Here is a 24,341-nt window from a genome sequence, read left to right as displayed (position 1 = left end):
ATCTGAATCTGAATTTTAACCAATCTGAATCTGAATCAATCTGCAACTGAATCTCCTGCTCCCGTTTATCATCGCAACTGTCTCTCTGTTCTTTCGGTTGTTGGTTCGTGGGAACTGGTGTAGTCGACGTGCTGAGTATTACATCGTGATTATAGTCAGGGAGACTTCAGATCCTTTTCGCTGGTGTGAGGAATCAGGTTAAAAATCGAAATAAGGACGGGACAGAGAGCTACCTCTCAATATCGCAGACATTCTTCCTCTCAATAGTGCCATCTGGTGGAGGTATCATTCATCTTTAGTCCAGGGATTGATGGTAAAATATTGTTAGTGTGTTTTGAGCTTGTTTCTGTACTCAGATTAACTTGCTTCCGTTTGCTTGTGTCCTGCCTCACTTTTGCAACTGTTCTATCTCTTTCTCTCATGCTTCCTTGACCTGTGCACTTTAAACATTAGAACTTCCAGGTATGTATTAAACCGGTAGCATTTCACCTTACTGTATTTAGTTGAAGCCAGTAGACTCATTCATGTCCAGACATTTTGTGTGTATTGTAGAGTCCCTGAAAGACACTTTCAGGAAATGTCTCCAGTTCTTACCACCTTCCACCATTCAGAAACAGCATGCTTACGTTTCATCGAACGGCTCTGCTGCAGGGACTTGTGGGATCTTTTAAAGGCTGGTGCTGTGTGGGTCCATGGCTTCTCCTCAGTGTCCGAGTCTTTTGTGTGCGTTAGCGAAGGTGTTTCCCACGTGGGAGCTGAGAGTTCTGTGGTCAGCCTCATATTCTGTACCAAAATCTATTATCATCAGGTGTAGTGATCTCATGAGGAGCATCTGTGTCAGCATCCTTTCATCTGTTCTCATTTATCATGACCGTCGCCCACTCGGCAGGTCAAACTCTTTTGTGTAATGACTGTCATGATGAAATCGCGTTCCATGATAGGGTGATTATTATTTTTTCTCTTTTTTATCTCATCTGCTTTTATATCTCTCTGTATCTTTCTCTGTGTCTCTCGCTGTGTCTCTGTCTGTCTCTCTCTGTGTCTCTCTGTGGCTCTCTCTGTGTCTCTGTCTGTCTCTCTCTGTGTCTCTCTGTGTCTCTGTCTGTCTCTCTCTGTGTCTGTCTGTCTCTCTGTGTCTCTCTGTCACTGTCTATCTCTCTCTGTGTTTCTCTGTCTCTCTGTGTCTCTGTCTGTCTTTCTCTGTCTGTCTCTCTGTGTCTCTGTCTGTCTCTCTGTCTGTCTCTCTGTGTCTCTCTGTCACTGTCTATCTCTCTCTGTGTCTCTCTGTGTCTCCGTCTGTCTTTCTCTGTCTGTCTCTCTGTGTCTCTGTCTGTCTCTCTGTCTGTCTCGCTGTGTCTCTGTCTCTCTGTGTGTCTCTCTCTGTGTCTCTGTCTTTTTCTCTCTGTTTCTCAATCTGTCTCTCTCTGTGTGTCTCTCTCTGTGTCTCTGTCTGCCTCTCTCTGTCTTTTTCTGTCTGTCTCTCACCATCTGTCTGTCTCTCTCCATCTGCCTGTCTCTCTCTCAGGTCGGGGAGGGTTGCAGCCTCAGTTAGACAGTGCCAAGCAGGACGTGAGTGACATGTACCTGCTGATGGAGGAGACGGAGAAGCAGGCGGTGCGCCGAGCCCTCCTGGAAGAGAGGGGGCGCTACTGCACCTTCATCGGCTTCCTGCAGCCCGTGGTGGTAAGACTATAATGAGCATAACGAGTCTTTATGCTGCGTGAGTGCGTACAAGGCGTTGGAGGTGATTGTGTGCACTGTGGGTTCTCAGAATGGAGAGATCGCCATGCTGGGGGAGGTTACGCACCTCCAGGCCATTACTGATGACCTCACTGTGCTCGCCACAGACCCGCACAAGCTGCCAGACGCCAGTGAACAGGTGCTTCCTTAAACACACACTGCGAATGTGCACAGACGTACTATTCGTGTTGAGTCTGAGATCCCAAAGCGCTTTATACAGAAACCAATAAATAAAGCAAATAAATGAAATAACAAATACCCACTAACATACATATAGGCCGGAATAAAAGAGGAAGTCTGGAGTGTTTACACTGCTCGTAACGTAAGTGCTCACCTGCCAGGTGATCCTGGACCTGAAGTGTTCCGACTACAGCTGGTCCTACCAGACTCCTCCCTCCTCACCCAGCAGTGCTGGTTCCAGGAAGAACAGCCTAAACAGGTACACCACAATCCACAAGGTGGAATTAGCATTAGTCAGGTTGGGAAGAAACTACACCCTGTAAGAGACCATTCCAAAATGGCAGTTTACCAAAACTGTTAACGAGTTACTATTTGTTGTAGTTTGGTGCATCCACCACCAGGGGGTGCTCATCGCCTAGGCAGTGTCTCCTCGCATGATTCTGGATTTAACTCCCAAGATGCCAACGTGCATTCCAAGCCTCCTTCTCCAATGCCCTCAGACATCACCAGTCAGGTGACTAACCAGCTCACGAGCTTACAGCCACATACAGGTTTGACTCTGACAGAGTTGACTTTAATGTCCACTGGACTGTGCACAACCAACTCCTCTCCCTCCACAGAAGTCTTCCAGCTCTGTGTCATCCGAGGCATCAGAGACGTACCAGATGGTCAGCGAGTGCAGCTCTCCCACGCCAGTAAGCACGGGGCCTCGTACGAGGCTCTAGGTGTTCACTTCTCAGCGCCTCGCCCGTGACACCATTTCACTGCTCAATACATCCATCCACTAGTGTGGCACTTCTCCATCAGTTTCTGCATTTTCGCTGCTCTCAGTCCATCTGAGAGGCCTGCCTTCAGTGTTCACACATGTCCTGTATATCTGCTTGTGTATGACTTGCATGCAGTCTTGCTGAGCTCATTAAAAGCTATCCTTCATAAATATTCTCTCCATCTGACTGAATGTCGTTCCGTGTCCACAGTTTGGCTCCTTTGACACCTTCCATCCAGCTTACCCTTGTAACGACGCCACCAGATCTTTAATAGCTCCTGCCTCTGCATCCTGTAATTACCTCCCTGGGTCAAATTCCCCCTCACACACATCACTGCATTGGAAGGTTTGTTTTCATTTTGACCTGTTGATCAATTTTTATTTAGGTTCTTGTATTGCATTATGCTTTATACACATTATTCTTTGGTTCATTTTGGTTTGGTCTTTCCATTTAATTACTCATCCCTTTGGTACGGTTTAACCATCACAATTTGCTTTGGTCAGTCAAATCTTTTAACAGGACACTTTAATAACTGATGTCATGTCTACCCACTGATGCCGGGCTGCAGACGGGTTCATATGTGGTTTGGTTTCCATGTGTCCTGTGTGTATTTCTGCAGCAGGACTGGTCTAAAGGCCCTCTCTCTGAGCAGTCTGGGGCCCTTCTGCAGCACAGCAGCGACGCGACAGCATCCCCTAGTGGTGTGAGAGGGAATGGCGTGATGCGCCCTGAAGAGCCCTACAGGGCTAAAGCACTCCCTGCACATGTCACTGTGAAGGTGAACAGAAAAGAAAATTAAAGTACATTATGGAGTTTATTCAGGAAGCAGCATTTCTCACAAAAACAGAAAACATTGGTCAAAAGCCAGCAATCTGTTAAGAGCTGAATTAGTCTTAAATATCCAGCTGCTGTAGAATAAACCTGCTGTAGAATAAACCTGTAGAATAGCATCTGCAAATATAAAATATGGTGTCCCAGTTTCTCTCTCTCCCTCCCTCTCTGTTTCTCTCTCTCTTCCTCTCCTTTCCATAGCATGGGAAACCAATGGTGTCTGCAGCCAGTGAGCTGGCGATGGTTTTGACTCGTGGTCTGAGTCTGGAACAGCAGAAGAGCAGCTGTGACTCACTGCAGTACTCTAGTGGCTACAACACACAGACCACTACCCCGTCCTGCTCTGAGGATGCTATCCCCTATCATGGTAACACACACACACACACACACACACGCACACACACGCACACACGCACGCACGCTCGCTCGCACGCGCACACGCACACACGCACTTGCACACACGCGCGCATGCACGCACGCACACACACACACACACACATACACAGTCACTCACACACACACTCACGCACGCACGCTCACGCACACGCACACACACACACACACACACACACAATATTCTCTATCATAGGAAAATGAGACAGGGTTACACATATGACCAGAAATATTACAATTAATTTAGAATGATTTTAGAATGCCTTCTGAGGTGCCCCAGTTTTGGGTGAGTGTATGTACTGAGAGACTTGGCTAAACTGGTTACACGAGGCAAATCTTTCACTGTCATGGACCACAATCTATAGAACACATTACATTTACGTTTTACATTTACATTTACATTTTACATTTTACATTTACATTTTCAGCATTTAACAGTCTTAAATATTTGTCATACTTTGTGCAAAGTTGTGTAAAAATAGCCATGCTTTTATAACCCTATTTATATATTCTGTGTGTATACATGTATTATGGGTAACTGTTAAATCTCTCTGGATTAGACATGTTTGTACAGTGTATGTGATGTTACATTCTTGGCTGTATATACAAATGTACATGAAACTGTGGGCAGGCTAGCCTTATATTCTTGTAAATCATTTGATTGATTTACTGATTGATTGATTGAACAGCAATATTCACCCATAAAACGTATCTATGAGTCAGGATTAACAGAGACTGGATTATGGAGACTGGATTAACAGAGACTGGATTAACAGAGTCAGGATTAACAGAGACTGGATTAACAGAGTCAGGATTAACAGAGACTGGATTAACAGAGACTGGATTAACAGAGTCAGGATTAACAGAGACTGGATTAACAGAGTCAGGATTAACAGAGTCAGGATTAACAGAGACTGGATTAACAGAGACAGGATTAACAGAGACTGGATTAACAGAGTCAGGATTAACAGAGACTGGATTAACAGAGACTGGATTAACGCTCATAATTGCCCTTTCCCTCTGTCCGCAGGTTCTGACTATGATTCCTACTTCATGAATGGAGATGCAGACACCGATGCCCGTTCAGACTTTGACAAGTCCTGCACTGTACCTCGCAACAGCAATCTGGCCCAAAACTATCGACGTATGATCCAGACCAAGAGGCCAGCGAGTACAGCCGGCATTCCTGGAGGCCTGGCTGTCCAGGGGGTGACCAATGGCAGAGGCAGAGACAGAGGTGTCATTTCCTCCGGCACAGCCACAATCCGCCGAACGCCCTCCTCCAAGACCGGATTGAGACGCACCCCGTCCAACGTGGGTCCCATCCCCATCCGATCTCCCATCATCCCGGTTCGGACCCCCACTGCGCCGGCTTCCCCGAGCTTCCCCGCTGCCCCCCCACAGCACAACAGCAGCGAGGAGAGTCTGTACAGCGACGAATCGCTGGAGGTCCAGGACTACAAAGCCTCCCCCCAGCGCATGAGCCTGCCCAGTCAGGCGTGGGGCCCGGGCGCCGTGGCTCTCAGCTCAGAGGAGGACCAGCTTCTGGCTGCCAACCGCCACACCCTGGTGGAGAAGATCGGAGAACTGGTGGCGAGTGCTCGGGCGCTGGGCGACGGCCAATCCCCTTTCACTGCCAACACCCAGATCAGCCACCAGATGGCGCCACCACCGGCCCCGCCGCCGACTGCCGTGGAGGGTGAGGACATTCTGAAGACCATCCGCAGGGGGGTGCGTCTCAGGAAAACAGTGTGCAGTGACAGGTCTGCACCCAGGATTACACGGTAGCTGAACTGGGCTGTCTCCATGTCCGTGCAATTCATCTAGACTCTGCAGAGTGGGAACTGAATTGTTAAGGATTGTTCATGAATTGGTGCCTAGCAGTGAGAGGCCAGTATCAGTGTAATGTGATGAGTATGACCCGCTTCCTGTATGGACCATTATTGTTGTAGGGATGTTGACAAAACTGAAGCAGCATTTACTGGAAAGGCATAATATAATGGGACTTTTAACAGCTCGAGTGATGAAAGTATGTTTAATGTGCATATTTACATTCTAGTTACGTCAGTTTTGATTTGTAATTACTATGCTAATCATATGTTACTCAATTGTAACTGGGGTAAAGCTCATTTGACTAATTTCTCGTCTACCGTGTTAGCCAGTGTAAAAAACCAAAGTGTTTTGTTGTTGATTATAAAGCTGTTGCTTTAAGTACAAACAGCACCACAGTAGCCTGCCCTTGTTCAGAGGGGCCCATGTAAACAGAGCACATACTGCCCAATAAACCTGGCCTTGTGTCGCACACGTCACGTGACTACTGATTATTGTCCTGAAAGCGCTCTGCTGAAAACACTAGACCAGAGTACCTGTGCTCAACTGAATAAAATGTCTGAACTTAAGGCGTCGTTAAACAACACAGATGCACGCATCACATTTGTGTGAAATCAATGTCCAATAGATAATTTTCAGTGTGAATAACTCTCTTAGGTCAGATTCGCGCAATTTATTTACTTACTGTTACTGTACGTATGTGCTGGGTATTTGATGGGAATAGCCTTTTCTTAGTTCAGGTTGGTCAGCAGAGGGCGCTAGAGTGCTTTCTCAGTGTGGCCAGGGCCGCGTGGTTGATTGTGACTTTATGCTAAACTCAAGCTGTCGTGGCTGTTTACATTTACATTTATGGAATTTATCTTTTATAAACACTTTTATCCAAAGCGACTTACAATTTTGACTGAGCACTACTTGAGTAATTGAGGGTTAAGGGTCTTGCTCAAGGGATGCAACCCTGGCAAGCTTCTGATTTCTAGTCCAGTACCTTCACCACTGAGCCACCATGTTGGTGGTGGGACTTGAACCAGCAACCTTCTGATTACTTGTCAAATACTAGTCTTTCTTTGAGTGATGTACAGTTAAAACATTTAGACACTACCATCCTAAACATGTTCATTTAGAATCAAACTGCTGGGTTAACATAATCGTACTGAAGAAACAGAGGCTTCAGTTCGGTTCAGATCTGAGTGATGAAATGCTGTTTTGCAGGCCAAACACACCGAGTCGTAAGTGCACTCGGGCCCATCGTGGCGATGAAGTGTCACTGGTGTCATAAGCTCCTGGAGGTTGTGAGGATGAGGAGCGTCATTCACTCACGCGCTGAGAGAGGCCAGGGCGCTGTCCGCCCAGGTCACGCGTTCGGCTCTCTCGACAGTCGCGCAGCGAAGTGGCACGCGTGTCATTGTACGTGACGCACGCACTCGTCTGCCCGTCCGCGCTCGTCCGGTGCAAATGCAGGACATGACTGGCAAACGAGACAACCCTGGCGCGCGGTGGCTCCGCATGAAGGAGCCAGTACACCCCTCACGCGGAGGAACGAATGAGCGATTATCCCCCGCGTGAAATGGTGTCCTGTCGGTAGCGCGTCTGTGCCACGCGAGTGATATAAAGCACATTTGCTAGAGAAACAACACGCGTTGGTGTTAATGCGCTGCAGTCGCTCCTCCACTGTTTCCGCTTTTGTTCTAACTGAGCCAATGTGCGCGTCACGTGCATTTAGGAGTCAGTGGCCCGGCGCGCGGGCTCCTGGTGTGAAATTATGCTGGTGTTCTTTTAAAGCAGCAGCGCCATTGACAGAAGGCTGCTGACGGATGTTTGTGCTTTCAATATTTAAGAGAGCCGTGATGAATTACTGCAGACAAACAGCGCTGAGCACGCAGATCTGTCGCCTCCGTACGGGAGCCTCGCGCTCCTCTTTAGTCTGCGCCAGTCATGTTTTCCCGATGATTCACAATTGTTCGTAGATGCATATATGTGTTTGTTTTTAAAGTGTACTTCGTCGCGTGCAGATAGAGAGTATGAACGATTAACATCCCATCGCAGTCTGTGTTCAGACAGGTTCATACATTTGTTTTCATAAGCTACACTTTATAACAAAATGCTGTTTGATTTAAAGTGAATTAACAAGAGCAAATATGGATACCAATAACATGTTAACGAAGACCGCAATTCTCAGCGTAGTGTGTGTGTGTGTGTGTGTGTGTGTGTGTGTGTTATAGATTGCAATGATACAGCAGTCTGCTAACTGTGTTTCATTAACATGACACAGATACTTTCAGGATTTTACAAGCATGTTGAATGATCTTAGAATGGCCATTTGGAGAATTCAGCTATGGCAGCTCTGTAGGGACCACAGGAGTCCGACTCCAGAGGGGTATTATTTCAGAAGCACACGAGAATCAGGGAGAATCTCTGTCTCCTACTAAAGTAATAAGTCCTAAGCCTTATTGTTGCATTCCAGACCTTCCTGAAATGAGGGAAAGTTGGTTAACCGAGTTGTGGATTGTTGAGTATGTTTGTGAATTGGCCGCTGTTGGTTTCCGATCAAAGCCTATTTAAGAATTGTTTATCAGATGAATAGACAGACCAGTTTGGTGTGGTGGATATGTGATCTCTTTAAGTGACCAGTTTCCAGTCACCATGACTATAAACTTTTTGGTGTTTCATGCAAAAATGGAGTCTGCATTTTTGAACTTGTGGAGGTATGGGTTAATGCTAATTCTGTCACTCATTTCCAGATTTATATTAAAATGAAACTCCTGGATTATATTATTTATTCACCAGCTCAAGATTATGCATATTTTTTCTATCATGAATAAATACACATTTTGTGTGGGAATTCAGGTAAGACATACAGCACTGGGGCAGCTGTGATCGTATGGTAACTGTAGTGTTAGAAAATCCTAGCATTCCAAACCATACACTTATTATGCACGGCAAAATCAGATCATAATCAGATCATAATCAGAACATAATCAAGTCATAATCAGATCATAATCAGTTCATAATCCGATCATAATCAGATCATAATCAGTTCATAATCAATTCATAATCAGATCATAATCAGATCCTCTTCCTCAAATTTCTATTACAGTTATTGCTACTGAAGATCAGTCACCACTCCTGTTTGGTTCGTGTGGAGTAAAAGTAAATAAGCCTCTTCCCATCTCATCTGTCTTTATAACTACTTAACTTTTTTTGTTTTACAAAATTATGTATTATGAAAAGTGTGGGTGATATGTGCTGTATGCTTCCTCCGGAGAAACTGATAGATATTTTGCCCTCTAAAACAGTCGCACATCAAACTAAATTGCCCCATCAACAAGGAGAGTTAATTGCAAAAATGCATTTATGTCATAGATGAAGGATATGCAGTGAAAATATCCTCCAAAGCTCATTACGCGCACCTTTCATTATTACAAACACAAACACGTAACCTTGAGCCTTCAACCCCATCACACCATGCTAAACTCTCAAAACACGCAACAGACCAGAGAAAAACACACTACTACATTATGATTTTTGCATGTGCTTGTCACGTCAAATCAAGACACCTTTCACAACAAACCCTTCCATCTTGTTTACATGTTCACACACCTTTAGAGAGAGAGAAGGACACATTTCCTCACACACACACACACACCCACCCATCTGCCCCCTCCCCCCTGCTTGACATGAGCACGCAAGGCAGACCTACCTGTAGACAAGGCTGATGTGTCTCAGACATGGTGTCTGCTGTCACAGCGAGCGCTGAGAGACACAGATGGCAGTTCTGGAGCAGCCCCGGCAATCCGGAGGGGTCATCCTTCAGCCCACAGACAGGCTGACACACATCTCCCACTGACAACCTGCCAGTGGTGGGAGTGCTACCATACGGCCCTGGCAACCCCTCACCTGGCGGAGCTCAACCCACAACGGGGCCTACCTGAGCACGAACCCGCGTCACTGTCAAACGTGCAGCGGTTAAAGGTGAAGGATTTGCATTTTTACTGTACTCTCCATCTGCACATCTATATTTTAAGACAAAGATTTAATTACCTATGCAATGTTGTCAATGGGTGTGTCTTTAATGCAATCCTTTCAGAAAGAAAGAAAAAAATTAATTTCTATGGCGACATTATGGGCATGCAACGATATTCACTACAGCATGTAGCTTTCAAGTTCAAGTTTGGTTTATTTGTCACATACATAGTCATACACAGTATAACTCGCAGTGAAATGGTTTTTTAGGCTTTTGCCTAGAGATTGTGTGTGTGTGTGTGTGTGTGTGTGTGTGTGTGTGTGTGTGTGTGTGTGGCTCACTGTGCTGCATGTGAACTCTCCTTATAGTATTCATCAAGGCCATAAGACAATATAGTAAAACAGAATAATATAGTTATTAGGCGTAATCCATCACTCTACTTTGAAGGTCTGTGCAGAACTATGTGCCTTAGCCGTCTACATGCTCTTGGGTGCTGAGAGCGCAGAAGAACTGAAACTTTCAGGATTTCAGAGTTATTTGTGTGATTTATACACACAGAAGGCATCAGTATCTTCTGAACAATGAGGGTAAGGCATGCAGACTAGCATGTCTCATGCAGGTCTCATGCAGGTCTCATGCAGTTCTCATCATTATCAGCATGAAAAGATTTACACTCCTCAAGGCTCTTCTTTGCGAATTTGCATTATCAGTTCAAATCAAAATAAGAGTCCAAACATTTTCCTCTTCTGTTAGCAACAGTCAGCCCATCGTAACCTCTCCTATCGGCTCCCGCTAAGAGATTTGCGGTTGTCTTGCGCGAACCCGAGCTGCTGAAGGTGAGGCGTGTTGCTTTGACGCACTGCAAGAGCATGACGCTACAGAGCCTGACACTTGACTGGGGGAAAGGTCACCTGCTTGTCACAGATCAAACCAGAGGAGAGGACCTCTGGAATCATGAGCTGAGCGAGGGCGGCGGGAGGCCAAACGGAGCCGTCACAACACCACTGATGGACACGTGGTTCCAACGCACACTGCTGTGAACTCTGGGAAGACAGCATCCTGCTGGCAGATGTCCCTTCTGGTTTCAGACGCGTAGTGACAGGTGTGTGCGCGGAGGAGAACAGGGGACGCTCCTCTAATGTCACCATCATACCTGCAGCTCTTCAGCGTGTACGTGGGACTTGGCATTGGTCATTACCACATAAATATGGTAAAAATTTGTAATTGAGCAGGTGGTTCATTCTTTGGCTGCTGGACATAAGAAAGCCAGTGCAAAAAAATAATCAAATGATTCAATGATTAAAATTCATGATACAAATTCAACTCATTTTACGTTTTGCAGTGTGCCTTACACACCAGTAATTACGCATTATCTTTTTGACTTCCACAATAAAGATGGATTAGTTTTTCCGCTGAGGGCGGAAATTGTCTCTCCATAAGCAGTTCAGACAGCACATAAAGTGTCTCTTTCCTTGCCAGTATTTGTGCTCCTCTTGGGTCGTTATCGATTACTGAATGGCTCGGGTTGATTCTCAGTCTCCAGCCCATTCCCGACTGAAATAGGGACAGTGGTCACGCTTCTCCCTGCACGCGTTTGTGCTCTTGTTTGAGCGCCGAGGAGAAGGGACTTTCATGTAGACCGAGGTGAAGATTCTTTGGATGCTGAAAGCTGAATCAGTTGTAATTTTAGGGTTTTGCCTGCCATACTTTCTGTTAATCGTGTATAGCAGTGCTTGTAATACTCCCTCCATCTTAATTCTGAGACTACTAATACAACCATATGACCATAATATAACTAATATGACTTTGGTGTAGGTTTGGGTGTGACCTGTTACTGTAAATGTTAAACGTAGAGGATCTGCATCTGAGTTTAACACTTACAGTAACATTATTTGCCATTCTTTAATTGGTAAATAATTAAAGAATGTAGTCTCTCTCTGGGTTAAAGGGCCCACCCCACATCTTAATTATTCTACACTAGCCACCTTAAAAGACACCAAAACACGTTAATAAAGAACAAAGCATTAAGAAATGCTGTGATGTAGTTAAAGGAAGCCAGAATTCCAGTCCGAATAGCTTTCATTAAATATTCAGGATCCTATTCAGTGTTTATTAACCGCTACACGTCCATCACAATCAAACCCACAAATTTTAGTCACAAGCATTTTTAGGCGTGCAAACTGTGTTTCTTTCCGTCTTAAACCCAAATAAACGTAAATAACATATTGTATGACATTGACATTGATGATCCCGGTGATTGCTGATCCACATTTAGGCATTTTTTAAAATGAGTTTTGTGAAATGATTTGAAATTGGTTAATGCCATACTCTCTAGCTAAGTTTGTTTATTCGCTTTGACTATTTCAATATTAAAGCGGTCAGCCCAGTTTTAATGTCTGCAATATCAAGTGTGCTGTTGCAACACAAAATGTGATGTGGGAGTGTCCGACAGTTGCACGCTCAGGCAAATCTCCACTGCAGACTTTTGAGTGGCGTGACAAGCTCGTGGCGCGTTCCGAGGCGTGACGGTCCCACCGAGTGCGTTTACAGTTCGGGCGCGTGAGTGCTGAACAAAGGAGCGCAGATCGGCGCGCGTCACCTGCGCGAGCTCGCCAGTGCAGCGCCAGCCCAGTGCTTGGTCTGGAATAAGGCTCGCGGTTGGAGAGGAGCAGACCACTTCATTCTGTCTGCAGGGCTCGCGAGAGGTTTGAAGTAGTATGCCCAGAAGGAAACAGCACACGCCGAAGCGCGCGGCAGGTAGGCTGTCGTCTGCTCCGTTCGCTGCAATGATTTTTCGCTTGATTGTGTATTTCCTCTTTAGATTTCTACGTTTGTGCTTAGAGATTCATGACTTGTTTGTTCATTTTACTCTGTTAAGTTTGAGTTTTTAAGGTAAGACAAATGAGGTATACATTTATACGCCTAGCCTTGGCCTGCTGGTTGTAGGGCCAGATCACACCTGCTGTACCTTTCCCCAGACCTTATTTATAATAACGTGTTTATAATAACATTATCAGACTCTCAATGATAGAACTTGGGAACTCTCTACTACCCTGAGAGGTGCGAGCACGGTCTCTGCGTGCTCTCAGCTCATTCTACGAATGGATCCGCTTATTTCGAGACTAACTCAGAAATAGCATAAGTAAAATTCCGAAATATGGCAGACGTTGTCCTGTTATGACAAGTAAACCTGATTGGTCTGGTTTATTTGCCGTAAACATTTAAAGTTTCTAATGTTGTTTTACGAATAACAGCCACTGTTATTTAAAGGAAACAGATCTGACAATAGGCTTGTGTCTCTGTGTGTGTGTGTGTGTGCGTGCGTGCGTGCGTGTGTGTGTGTAAGTGTGTGCATGTGTATGAGTAAGTGTGTGTATGTGGGGGGTTAATGGAAGGGTATGGCTTGCTCCGTTAGACTGGCCTGTCAGAACAGCTTTGTCTCATGTTGGATTTAATTGTTATCCTCGTGACAGCCTCATCCATCAAAGGCCTTAATGGTCAATCAGCGCGAGGCCACGTGAGTGCTCTCGTTCTTTTCCCATATGCCTTTCGGGCTTTTATTGTGTCAGTGGTATCTATACATTTTTATGGCTATCAGACAGCACCGGAAATTGGTTTATAAGTAGGACTGAAATGCTTTTATTATTTATTATAATTATAATTATAATTGATATTAGAATTTAAAAAAAAATCATACTCAACTATAAAGGAAAAAAATGACAAAGTACAATGATAAGGAATGGGTGTTTGGCAGGTTTTAAGGTGTTCAGTAGGTGTTTGTTAGGTGTTTAGTAACCTAATGTTTGCATGTATCTGTTGCTGTCTTTCTCTGTTCCTCCCTTTGTAAGTGCCTCCCCTCTCCTCCCCTCCCTTGGGGAGCCTTGTAAAAAGAAAAGTTATTTTACCAGCTTCGTTAGTGCACATATAATTAGCTGTAAATTTGATGGGTTCCTGACAGCTGTAATGGCTGGAGATGACAGGCAGTACACGCTGTCACCAAGTCAGATTAGGTTTTGGCTGCTTTGATGTAATAAACTTGATATTAGCCGCTATTGCTAGGCTTTGCTATTACTTTAACCTAATGTAGCACTTCAGGTGAAAAATTGGCTTTGGTACCTGTCTGGAATGTAGCCGCTCCAATGCTGTAAGAGTCGATACCTCCAGCTACTTTAAGCTACATGCGTGTGTGTTTAATCCACATTCAAAGTACCTTACAAGCCCTTTAAGCGCTGTGTGCTGTTTTTCCAGCCTTGTCTTTCATGGGTGATTAATGTGAGTTCATCAGACACAAATACAACGCTATTAAGGGCTAGTCTAACCAAAATATTCCCCAGAAGGTCTGATCCAACTCCCACGCAAGCTGTGAGGCTGGAGTCCAGCCTGGCGGACCGTCTCCACGGGTAGGGTCAACACCTGTCAGGAGCGAGACGCACGGGGGCTCAGCCGGGTAGGCAGCCCTCAGATGGGCGTGAGTGAGTGACGCACACGTGGCTTTTTGATGATGGAGGTGATGACATAGAGGGGTGGTTCTAGCAACCCACCATTTTGTAATCACAAAGCGTGTCAACATAACCAGACATGCCTGCAGTCATGGCCACCAGCCTCCACACCACTGGAAACCTGTTTATATATCCGCTCTGCTAAAATACCTTAAAACCAGAATTAAAGTGATGTATCTACACACACACCCAGTCAGACATTAAAGTTTGTGTTTACTATTTTGGTGTGTCTAGTATTTTATGTAAGTATGTGCACAATTGCTGTTTCTGAAGGAGTAGAGACGATTGTTTTAATCCTTAGTTATAACATCATGAATATTCATCAGGCGTTCGTGCAATGAGTGATGTAGTAGGTCAGTTCACCTTGCGTCTGTAATGAATATGCGTAACGACCTGGCTTCCTGTGGTGACTGACGTGTGCGTTATACTTTTGAGCTCTGTCACACAGGACTGACTTCCGCCATGACAGCTCTGGCGTTGTGACATAATGGCAGGATGAGGAGAGGTGAACAGACTCCTCCCACCCGAATAGACTCCTCCCTCCCGAACAGAGCCCTCCCACCTGAACCTACAAGAGTTTTTAGACACTCTTTAGATGCCATTATGACAGGACAATAACAGGACAAAGAAAAATAGTCCCAAGTCATCAGAAAAAAATTTATATATATATATATATATATATATATATATATATATATATATAGCACCAATTAAACACACCTATTGTCTCATAGCCTTCTAAATGTCATTACACAAAAGCTTCATAATTGTGGACTGAGACTGACTTTGCTTCACTTTGATGACAATGGAGACATCAGTCTTCTCTTCTGCAGAAAAGGAATGTGTCTTCTTTCTCCAGGGAGGTGCTGTTTCATTTGGTCTCCATTTTTAGGAAAGTGAGTCAGTCTGTCCCTCCGGGGTCCAGAAACCAAACCCTAGTGGAGAAGATCAGCGCCATGCCAAACTGTCTATTGGTCTTTCAGCAGCGTCGTTAATCATGAATCCACCCTGTACTTCTGACACTCTGACACTCGTCATCTATCACACGCTTTTCCAGACACACAGGGCGGAGCGGAAGGAGAAGAGAAGTACCACAAAAGAGAGAGAGAGAAAGGAGCTTGTTAAAGGGAAAAATGGAAACGGTGCTGAGTAACACAGTCGGTTAAGTTTTAGCGGGCAGGGAGAGCAGTTCTGAAAATCCAGACGACAGCTCTGAGATTGTCGTGCGACAGCGAGACATGGGAGACCCTGCAAAAAAAGTCGGACCTTAATAGATATATATTACATGTTGATAGAGTGAAAGAGCAAGTGTGCAAGAGTGTGCGTGCATACGTGGGTATGCATGTGTGTGCGTGCATGCGTGCCTGTGTGCGTGTGTGTGTGTATTCATGCTCATATAAGCACGTGCTCATGCCTGTGCATTCCTGGCTCGGAGTGGCACGCATCACTCCAGCTTGGCTGGCCTCGGCGTGAACCCGCAGCTCTGACGGTTGCGCCTCTAAAGAAGGAGATTAATGGGATGTAGGAGGCTCACGGGGTCATTCATCACGGTGAATATTATTTAGACGGGCCATGTAAGCCTGTAACATGAGAGTCAGCGAGGCAGAGACTGAGCCTTAGATGTGTGCTTTATGATGGATGGCCTTTCTTTATCACGCTTTTTTACCAGACACCAGCTGTCTGCCGGGTGGTCAGTGCCGAGTTGTTTCTGGAGCCTCGTGTTTTTAGCCTAAACTAACTCCCTGCTGACACTGGGCCTGTGTCAGTGTGTGTGAACTCCATTTGGAGTGGGTGAGCTCATTAACAGAGTGTTACTTGGGGCCAAAGCTCTGCTTGACAGAAGCAGAGAGAGCTTTTTTCCTGTTTTTATGTTAATTTTTCCATTCGCCACCACTCACCTTTTCCCTGTAGAGAGGAATTATGATTGAAATCCATCTTGCAGAACCTTTTGTTGCCAGGCCATCATCTTAGCAGCTGCTGGCTTTGACTTGCACACAAACTCTGCCAGTCAGCCTTGGCAGCTCAGTCAGATCAGACGCACCGTTGTCAGGGGAGGAAAATGAATCAAAGGCATGCAGAGTGATAATTAGACATCCGTCCCTTGAAAGGGCATTTTGTGGCATGCAGAGTTTCTGCGCAGATGGAACTTTGTGTTTTTGACTTTACCGTAAATGGTCAGGTTGACGCGTTCCTCACCGAGGTAGACAGACACGGCAGAATAAAGAGCAATGGAAGTCTTTGTTTACCATCTACCAGGAATTGTTCTTTTCCGTTTGAATTGATATATTGTCCGTTGACACCTTGATTGCGATTTGGCTTCTCCAGGTGATAGGAGACTTGGGGGTAGGAGACTTAACTTTTTTTTTTACAGTAATCTCATTTTCTTGAAGACTTGCTGAGAAGCCAAGGCCCAGTGGAGGAGTTTGTCTACGTTTCACCTGTGGAAACAGAAACCCCAAGGCAGATTCCTGAGTGGGATTCGGACACGCCTGTCATCTAGTCATGACTCAAAAGACTGATTGTAATCTTACTGACTTGATATTCTGCTTGGATAAATCACTCCATTAGCATCACCTCGGGCACAAACAGTTTTCCAATTCATTCCCAGCCCAACTTATCATTCCAGCAGCATGGGACATAAATCCTTTCATCTTTAGAAAAGAATTGTGGGTAAAATGGGTCTTTCTGGCACTGAATTGAACCGTGTGTCCAGTAGTTGATTTGAATCGATGGAAAGCGCAGATTTGTAGGGTTGTACCTTAATCTAAGAATCTCACACTGACTGCACTCTGCATAATTTTTATTATATACTCCTTAATGTCACTACAAAGTCAGCTATATTGGGTGGATGTTGTAACCTCCACCTTCCTGCAAGTGGAGAGGAGTAAAATCTCCAGGGTGGTGTTTTGGGTGCGAGAGAAGCGGAGATTGGTGATTATTCAAATGATTTTGTGTGTCTTTATTTCCCTAATCCTTTGTGTTTCACACTATAAACCTTTTAGTCAGCAGGACTAATTGGCCACTACTAAGTGAATCCTTCTGCTTGGCTTTAAGTGTGATTCTTTTAGAAATGTGTGAGGCCCGATGACTTGGCATGTGAAACCAGACATAATAGTTGCATAAATCAAAAGAAATGGATGTCTGTAAATTCTCCCTTTTTTTGTTAGAGCTCATTGCACACATCACATTTTATTAACTAAATAAATTACCTCGGTTGTCAATCAGACCTGTGAGAATAATTGCTTATGGTAGTTCGCTCTTGAGATGTATTAAAATTGCATTTAACTTCATAACGGACCCTTTTTCTGATTGCATTGTTCAGCAATTTTGATTATTTTTCAAAAGAGTTCATTCCTTTTTTCTTTACTTTCTTTCTGGACTTGAAATTATAAGTCTACCTTTGATATCAACATAACTTTTATCGTGCGATGAAAAATATTTATCATTAGATTTTTTATCCAAATGTAATCTGAGTTGCGTTTTTGAGTCTTGGGTGGTTGTTCTTTATCACAGTAAAAAAAAATAAAAAATTGTGGGATCAAATACATTTGTCTGAGAAAAGAGCAATTTTGTGTTTGGAGTCCTCTGGGTGTCACTGTAATTGTCTTTGGGATATGAGGAGCCAAGAAAATGATAATGTCATTGTATTTACACCTGGTTCACCCACTATATGAGCCACGCTGGAACCCATGCCAAGTCAGGCAGTTTAAACGACATCTTTTGATCAGGGCTGTCGCAACTGATCAGAGAAGATTGGCAGGTAATGGATACCTAGTGACAGTCCAAATCTAGAGGGGGAATAAAACTGGCCTGCACCTGCCATTTACCCCGCAAAGCTCCAGTCCTGCAGGCGTCCTGGCTGACATGTAGTGAGACACTAAATGAGAGAAGCGCAGGCTCGCAAGATTGTATATTATCATTTGAAATGAGAGCTATTTGTGATTTAACACTCCCTGTCCTGTTAGATCTCGGACGTACAATCAGGACGAGACAGGGCGAGGGATTACGGGGACGTTTTGACACGTCTGAACTGGCTACACATTAGCGCCAAAATATCTGGCACGTCTAACAGAAAACAATCTGATGTAGGCAACTTGACCACAATGGTGCATACAAATCAAGAATGGATAGAAAGGGCAGAGAAGGGCAAGCTCATGTGGCTTCCAAAAGAGCGACTATCTCATGTGCGGAGACATAGTGGCAGCGTCGTGGGGGACAAGCAGAAGGACAGTCCGTCCCAGGGGACACTCGGCTGGTGGGCGCTAGAAACACTGGGGGAGGGGGTTTGCAGTGACCATGTCCTCTTAGATCGGTCAGACACCTCTCTCGCCTCAGGTCACCTGTCCAAGGTGAGCGGGCGTCAAGAGAGGTTCAGTGTGACTGCTGTCCCGTGTCTTTCCCGTTAACCTCTCAATATATCTGTCTGCATTTTCCTTTCCTGTCACCCTTTCACCTGGGCACAGGTGTGTTGGGCCGCAGACGTGGGGATGTGTGAGAAGGAAAAGCAGCTTCCTGCATATCTATTCTCCAAGTGGTTCATTGGGATAGAATAAGGCATATTCTCAGTAATAGTCTGCTTTGTGAACTTTACAGCTTTGTAGAGTTTGAAGTAAAACATTCAGTCTCAGTTTCTCAATAACCCTCTGTACATTGTTCAGAAATCAAAATTGATCGAAATTGAACCATATATATATATATATAATAGGAGAATAAATGGGTGATATATAAGTAAAAGTAAGAGATATTCTTACACAGGTACTATGCAATTTTTATATACTTTTTTTTTAATACATTTTTTTCAATGACTATTCAATTAATACATGAAATACTGTTAATTAATTGAGCTTGTGCAACATATGTCACATCCATGTCAGCCATCAACCATCCTCAGTGGACGATGGCGTCAATTATTGCCTAATGATGTGACTATTACACTGGTGTTAGAATTGCCCCTTTGAACCAGGTAGAAGTATCCTCATTGTTCTTTACAGAACCACTGCATAAGAAAACTACATACATCACAAAATAAAGAACTACCATACCTGAGTTTACTCATTTAAAAATGTGACTATGTGAACTTCTCTGATGTTTCTCTCTTCCTTTTTTAGTGTATGATGTTAAAGAGACAGTTCGACAAAATGAGGACAGAAGAGTTGACGAGAAGAAACCAATGGGTCATGATTACTTCAGGAGGGATGACGTCTCCCAAACATCAAAGACTGAGCAGTGCTCCTCTGCTGAGACTAACTACAATTCACACAATCATGAGCCAAATGAACCAATGTCAGATACTGAAAGCAGCCCAAACAAAAATACAGCTGAGCCTACAGAAGACAGTCTTGATGGAGAAACCGCAAAGTTCGTGTTTGGTTCAGATAGTCTGGAACAGATAAAAGCCATTTCTAAAAGTTTTCTCTCAAACTCCTGCTGGTCCTCACTGAGTTTGCATCCTCAGCCGTGTGTAGAGAAAACATCGGAGAACAGCAGTAGCAGTCCTGGGGACAGCTGCTACGATTGGCACCAGTCTGCAATTGCAAAAACCTTGCAACAGGTTTCTGAAAAACATCACCCAGCAACAGAGCCAAATCTTTTCAGCAGCGTTCAACTTTACCGCCAAAGTGCTAGACTCTACGGGTCCATCTTCACTGGCGCAAGCAAGTTCCACTGCAAAAGCTGTAGTGCATCGTATGATACTTTGGTCGATCTTACAGTTCACATGAACGACACGGGCCACTTTCGTGATGACAACCATGAGAAGGTAGGACAAGGTGCCAAGAGCTGGTCCAAACCACGCAAACGCTCCCTGCTGGAGATGGAGGGAAAGGAGGATGCCGAGAAGGTACTACGCTGCATGTACTGTGGACATTCCTTTGAGTCCTTGCAAGACCTCAGCGTTCACATGATCAAGACCAAACACTACCAGAACGTGCCTCTGAAAGAACCCGGAACAAGCATCACTGCTGCTAAGGTTATTTCCTCGTTTAGGAAGAGGGCACCCATGCAAGTAGACGTCACTAAATTTAATGCCACAGATCAGAAAAAACACTCTAAAGGGCCTCAGGTAAAGGATAATTTCTCCCATGTTTCTGGAATTACCAAAACAGACCAAAATATTGTGACCAAGTCTCATATTTTGAGATGTATGGAGTGTGGAAGTTCCTGTGAATCTTTACATCAGTTAACTGCCCACATTATGCTGACAGGTCACTTTGTCAGAGGCAAGAATTCTCTTCAAATAGCAGATGAAGCTAAAACTAAAACAACTGATGAGAAGTCCCGAACAGAGACAGATGGTCCATCTAAACCAACTGAAACCATCAAGTTGCCCCTAACCCATTGTTCCATTCAGAACAGTACACAGGAAGACAACCAAGAGAATGTCTCAATGAAAAAAGGAATTTGCAGAGAATCGGCAAATAAAAATGATGCAGAGGAGAGATACAATATATCCTCAAAATTTGATTACCTTACTGAGGAAGATTTAAAGGAGAGTCCAAAATTGAACCTTGACATCCTTAAGTCACTGGAAAAGACCGTTACGTCTGCCATTACCAAAGCGCAGAAGGGTACCCCAAGCTGGGGAGGATACCCAAGCATTCATGCTGCCTACCAGCTAGGGAAGAACACAAGGTCTTTCCTCTACAATTCAGCTCACCTTTCCTCTACAAAACAACTGGTACCTGGTATAGAGATTCAGTCCTCAGATAAAATGTTAATCTCGCAGTCTCCTCCACTTGGTGGTGCTTCAGCTGGAGGGAACCCGCATGCTGTGGAGGGACTGGGTAAGAAAGTGATGGAGGAGTTCGTTGAGGAACAGATGAAGGGCCCTGATGAGCAAGTTTCCCTACGAAGGCAGTTCATAAACTCTCCCTTTACAAGTGCTGACATGAAATCATCAGCATCCAGTTCGCCCACTTCAGCGAGATATGAAGCATCAGAGAGCAGAGATGTCAAGGTTGCTGATAATGGGAATAACACAGATGAGAGAAGTTCAAAAAAATGTGTAGAAGGTTTCAAAAAGGACCCCACCTCTATGCTAGCTTTGTATGACAATGTTGTAAATACTGTAAATACTATAAATACTGTAAATACTAACCCAGAACCAAAACAGCCCTTTGTTAGTCCAATAAATGCCCTCCAGACAGTAATGAATCTTCATCTAGGAAAAGTGGCTAAACCGGTGAGGTCAGCGCAGGACCCGATGACCATGCTCCTGAACATGAGCAGTAGTATCACAGAGAGAGCCATCATGGCAGTGCCTCCTCCAGACTCACCGCCACAGCCAGCGCATCCAGATGTCCATCACATTGACAAAGACCAACCAATAGATTTATCAAAGGGCAAAAAAAGGAGGTATTTTGCAACCACTTCTCAACAGCCACAAGGAAAGGTGTTGAACTCTTCTGCGCTTGGAATGACTAGGACGGATTTAACTGATATAATAATGTGCAGTCCTGTGAGTCCAGCATATGAGAGTGCCCTCTCGGATATATCGGACATGTTAAGGAATTTGTCAGACCCACTCGGTACCAAGGTCCAAGAGGTCAGATGTCCAAAGTCCAAACCAGCAGCACCTTCCCATAATGCTGTGCGGTCTGAGGTCGAAGGTGTCCTTGCTCCCAATGAGGGAGATGATGCATCCATGGTGCACAAACGTAAAGGCAGGCAGTCTCACTGGAACCTCCAGCACCTACTGATCCTGCAAGCCCAGTTCACATCCGGCCTCAGGCAGATATCTGGAGGAAAGTACGTCATATCAGACTTGAGCCCTCAGGAAAGGATGGTCATCTCGCGTGTTACTGGGCTTTCAATGACCACCATCAGCCACTGGCTCGCCAACGTGAAATACCAGCTGAGGCGGACGGGCAGAACCAAGTTTCTCAAATATGTGGACTCTGGCCACCCTGTTTTCTTCTGTAGTGAATGTGCCATGCAAATCCAGACACGTTCTACGTACCTCTGTCACCTCGAGTCGCATCTTGGGTTTAGGATGCGGGACTTGGCAAAGTTTTCTTGCAAAAACCTTAATAAAAAGGTTGTAAGAGATTCAAAGATTTTATCCCAAAAAACTTCCCTGTCTCCTTCCTCACATGGTGCAGGTCAGGAACAGTTATAGCCAGCACTGTAATATTAGATCTAAGGGTCATGGCTGACTTGGCATGACACAATGCATCTCATGTAGTCAGTAGTTAATAAAAACTGACATATACAGAATATAAATCTGTGTAATTTGCACAGGATGTGTATCATAGGTGGATTAAAAAATAGAAAAGTGTCTTGTAATGTAAAAAAATAAATCATAAATATAATCTGGTAAGAATTCTCTCTCACAATGCCTCTTCATGAAGCGATATTTAAATTTAATTCTGCTTTCATGTTCTCAAAATACGCAACATACTGTCTTAAAATAATATGTGTTCTTTTTTGCATTAATCTGTATGCATTTCTTGGCATTGATGGGTTTATACAGTTCAAATAGGCATGTACATTCATACAACGCTACCCTCATCATTCTAAAAATTGCCAAATGTGTCATACTTTTATTGAATTATTTTAGTGTGTATTTGTCCGTTAAATGTGCTGTAGTCTTTGTTTCTTCAGAAGGATTGTTTGGAGCTTCACATTCAACATTTGTTGATGTTGTCTGCTTTTGTTTTTGCAATACAGAATTTCTACAATCTGTCAGTAGTTTTTGTTATAAGCTTATTTGTATCTCCATAACTGAACATGGATTTTTTCCAGAATGTAAATATCTGATTTTTTCCAGAATGTAAATCCATTAAACAGCATGAAATTTATTTCAATAATGTAAAATGCAAAAAAAGTTAACTTTAGTAAAGTTACTGTAACAATAATATATCGATTTTTACTTTTTTCTATATTCTTTTTGACACCATAAAAATATTTCTTTTTTAGTTTAAAACCTCATAGTTATTTTTTAGCAGTGTGGTTTCACGTGAATCTGGTTCTATATGGAGACATAAATGCAGGAATACGTAATCATTTGGCTTCCATTATTCCTTCAGGTCAGCAAATTATGCAAATTATGTTACAATATTTACCATCAGACTCATCTAAATTATGTGGAGGAGCTTCTGTTTGATCTAGAGTTGTCTGAGATTATGCATGATTTATTACATCAAAATGATCATTTCTTAATACAGAATTTAGAAATAATTTAATACATTTATTATAAGTATTGGGCAATAATGATCATGCAAACCATTTATTATTTTAATGAGAATTACAATTATCTTAATTATTGTTAATTATTATAACACCTGTATCTCATTTCTGGCATTTTCTTGACATGAGTTAGATATGACTGGGTAATGTGACTTCCAACATGATGCCTTTGGTGAGAACTAGATGCTCTAGCCAAACTAATACCTACGTGGAAGCATTTATATCAGTGATGGTGATATGACTACGGAAGTAAGGGAGGGACGTCCTCTCAGCGTGGACAGCCCATGACAAGGACTCTGATTAACGAGGGAAGCGCTCTGACAATGTGACTAGCTTCAGTCTGATCGCACCCGCTTAAACAAGAACTCTGACAGATATGCAAATCAAAACGCAGGAGTGGAAAGAAATTATTGAAGTCGAACAAATGCAGATATATATATATCCTGTGTTTATGGTAGATGCATTTTTGTTGTTTCCTACAATGAGCTGATGACAAGCTGCTCTGTCGTACTAACGGCGTCTTATCTGTGCGGTCTGGTATTCTCACATACATGGTGTGACTTTTTTTTTGCTGTTCATATCGATGTGAAGAAGCAAAATGTCCAGTGTCCAATCATCTCGTAGAGCCTCCAGTCATGTGCAGCTGGTAAATATTTAACACTGGAGATTTTTCTGTGTATTAACAGGCACCAGGATGCATTTAAACACAGCACACAATCCCACCAAAAATACCAAATTTCCTTTGCTTTTTCATGCAACTGTCTTTGTCCAAAACCATCGCAAAAACTTTACACTAAAAAGTGTAATTTTTGTGTAAAAAGTGTCATCAAAATTGATTCCCACCTCAGCTTGTTAAGATCCGTCTGTCGCTCTGTTCGGAGATCAGTACACAGCTCGGCCAGATGTGTGGCTCGTGTGGCGGAGGAGGAGGAGCCCACATGCCCACTGATCCTG

The 24,341-nt window shown here is 43.9% G+C and overlaps 2 protein-coding genes across 5 annotated transcripts in view; both read left to right on the top strand.

Annotated features, from left to right (window-relative positions):
* mtss1la (MTSS I-BAR domain containing 2a) overlaps positions 1 to 6,220 on the top strand; it is a 27,408-nt gene extending 21,188 nt beyond the window's left edge. The window contains exons 7-15 of one of the 4 annotated variants that reach the window (XM_081715483.1): positions 1,526 to 1,683; positions 1,772 to 1,879; positions 2,082 to 2,179; positions 2,302 to 2,434; positions 2,541 to 2,615; positions 2,898 to 3,032; positions 3,307 to 3,465; positions 3,720 to 3,885; positions 4,942 to 6,220. In XM_081715483.1, coding sequence (XP_081571609.1) covers positions 1,526 to 1,683; positions 1,772 to 1,879; positions 2,082 to 2,179; positions 2,302 to 2,434; positions 2,541 to 2,615; positions 2,898 to 3,032; positions 3,307 to 3,465; positions 3,720 to 3,885; positions 4,942 to 5,699 — 1,790 coding nt within the window. In that variant the 3' untranslated portion in view covers positions 5,700 to 6,220. Of the gene's footprint in view, positions 1,684 to 1,771; positions 1,880 to 2,081; positions 2,180 to 2,301; positions 2,435 to 2,540; positions 2,616 to 2,897; positions 3,033 to 3,306; positions 3,466 to 3,719; positions 3,886 to 4,941 lie in introns of all 4 variants that reach the window. The other 3 variants (XM_081715481.1, XM_081715480.1, XM_081715482.1) reach the window with 3 other exon arrangements.
* A 6,042-nt stretch (positions 6,221 to 12,262) lies between these two features.
* Positions 12,263 to 23,073, top strand: tshz3a (teashirt zinc finger homeobox 3a). The gene is made up of 2 exons (XM_027024149.3): positions 12,263 to 12,459; positions 19,310 to 23,073. The coding sequence occupies exons 1-2, from the start codon at positions 12,420 to 12,422 to the stop codon at positions 22,315 to 22,317; spliced, it is 3,048 nt and encodes a 1,015-aa protein (XP_026879950.2). The 5' UTR covers positions 12,263 to 12,419; the 3' UTR covers positions 22,318 to 23,073.
* The last annotated feature ends 1,268 nt before the right edge of the window (positions 23,074 to 24,341 follow it).

This window comes from Electrophorus electricus, chromosome 6, assembly GCF_041902795.1.
Source record: "Electrophorus electricus isolate QZ-2024a chromosome 6, ASM4190279v1, whole genome shotgun sequence".
Classification (NCBI taxonomy): Eukaryota; Metazoa; Chordata; class Actinopteri; order Gymnotiformes; family Gymnotidae; genus Electrophorus; species Electrophorus electricus.
The sequence above is the reverse complement of the archived record's forward strand: the minus strand, read 5'-3'. Positions and strand labels throughout refer to the sequence as shown.

Coding starts and splice junctions, on each gene's coding strand:
- tshz3a (XM_027024149.3), top strand. CDS start 12,420: ATGCCCAGAAGGAAACAGCACACGCCGAAGCGCGCGGCAG. Junction 12,460..19,309: donor CACGCCGAAGCGCGCGGCAG/GTAGGCTGTCGT, acceptor TTCCTTTTTTAG/TGTATGATGTTAAAGAGACA.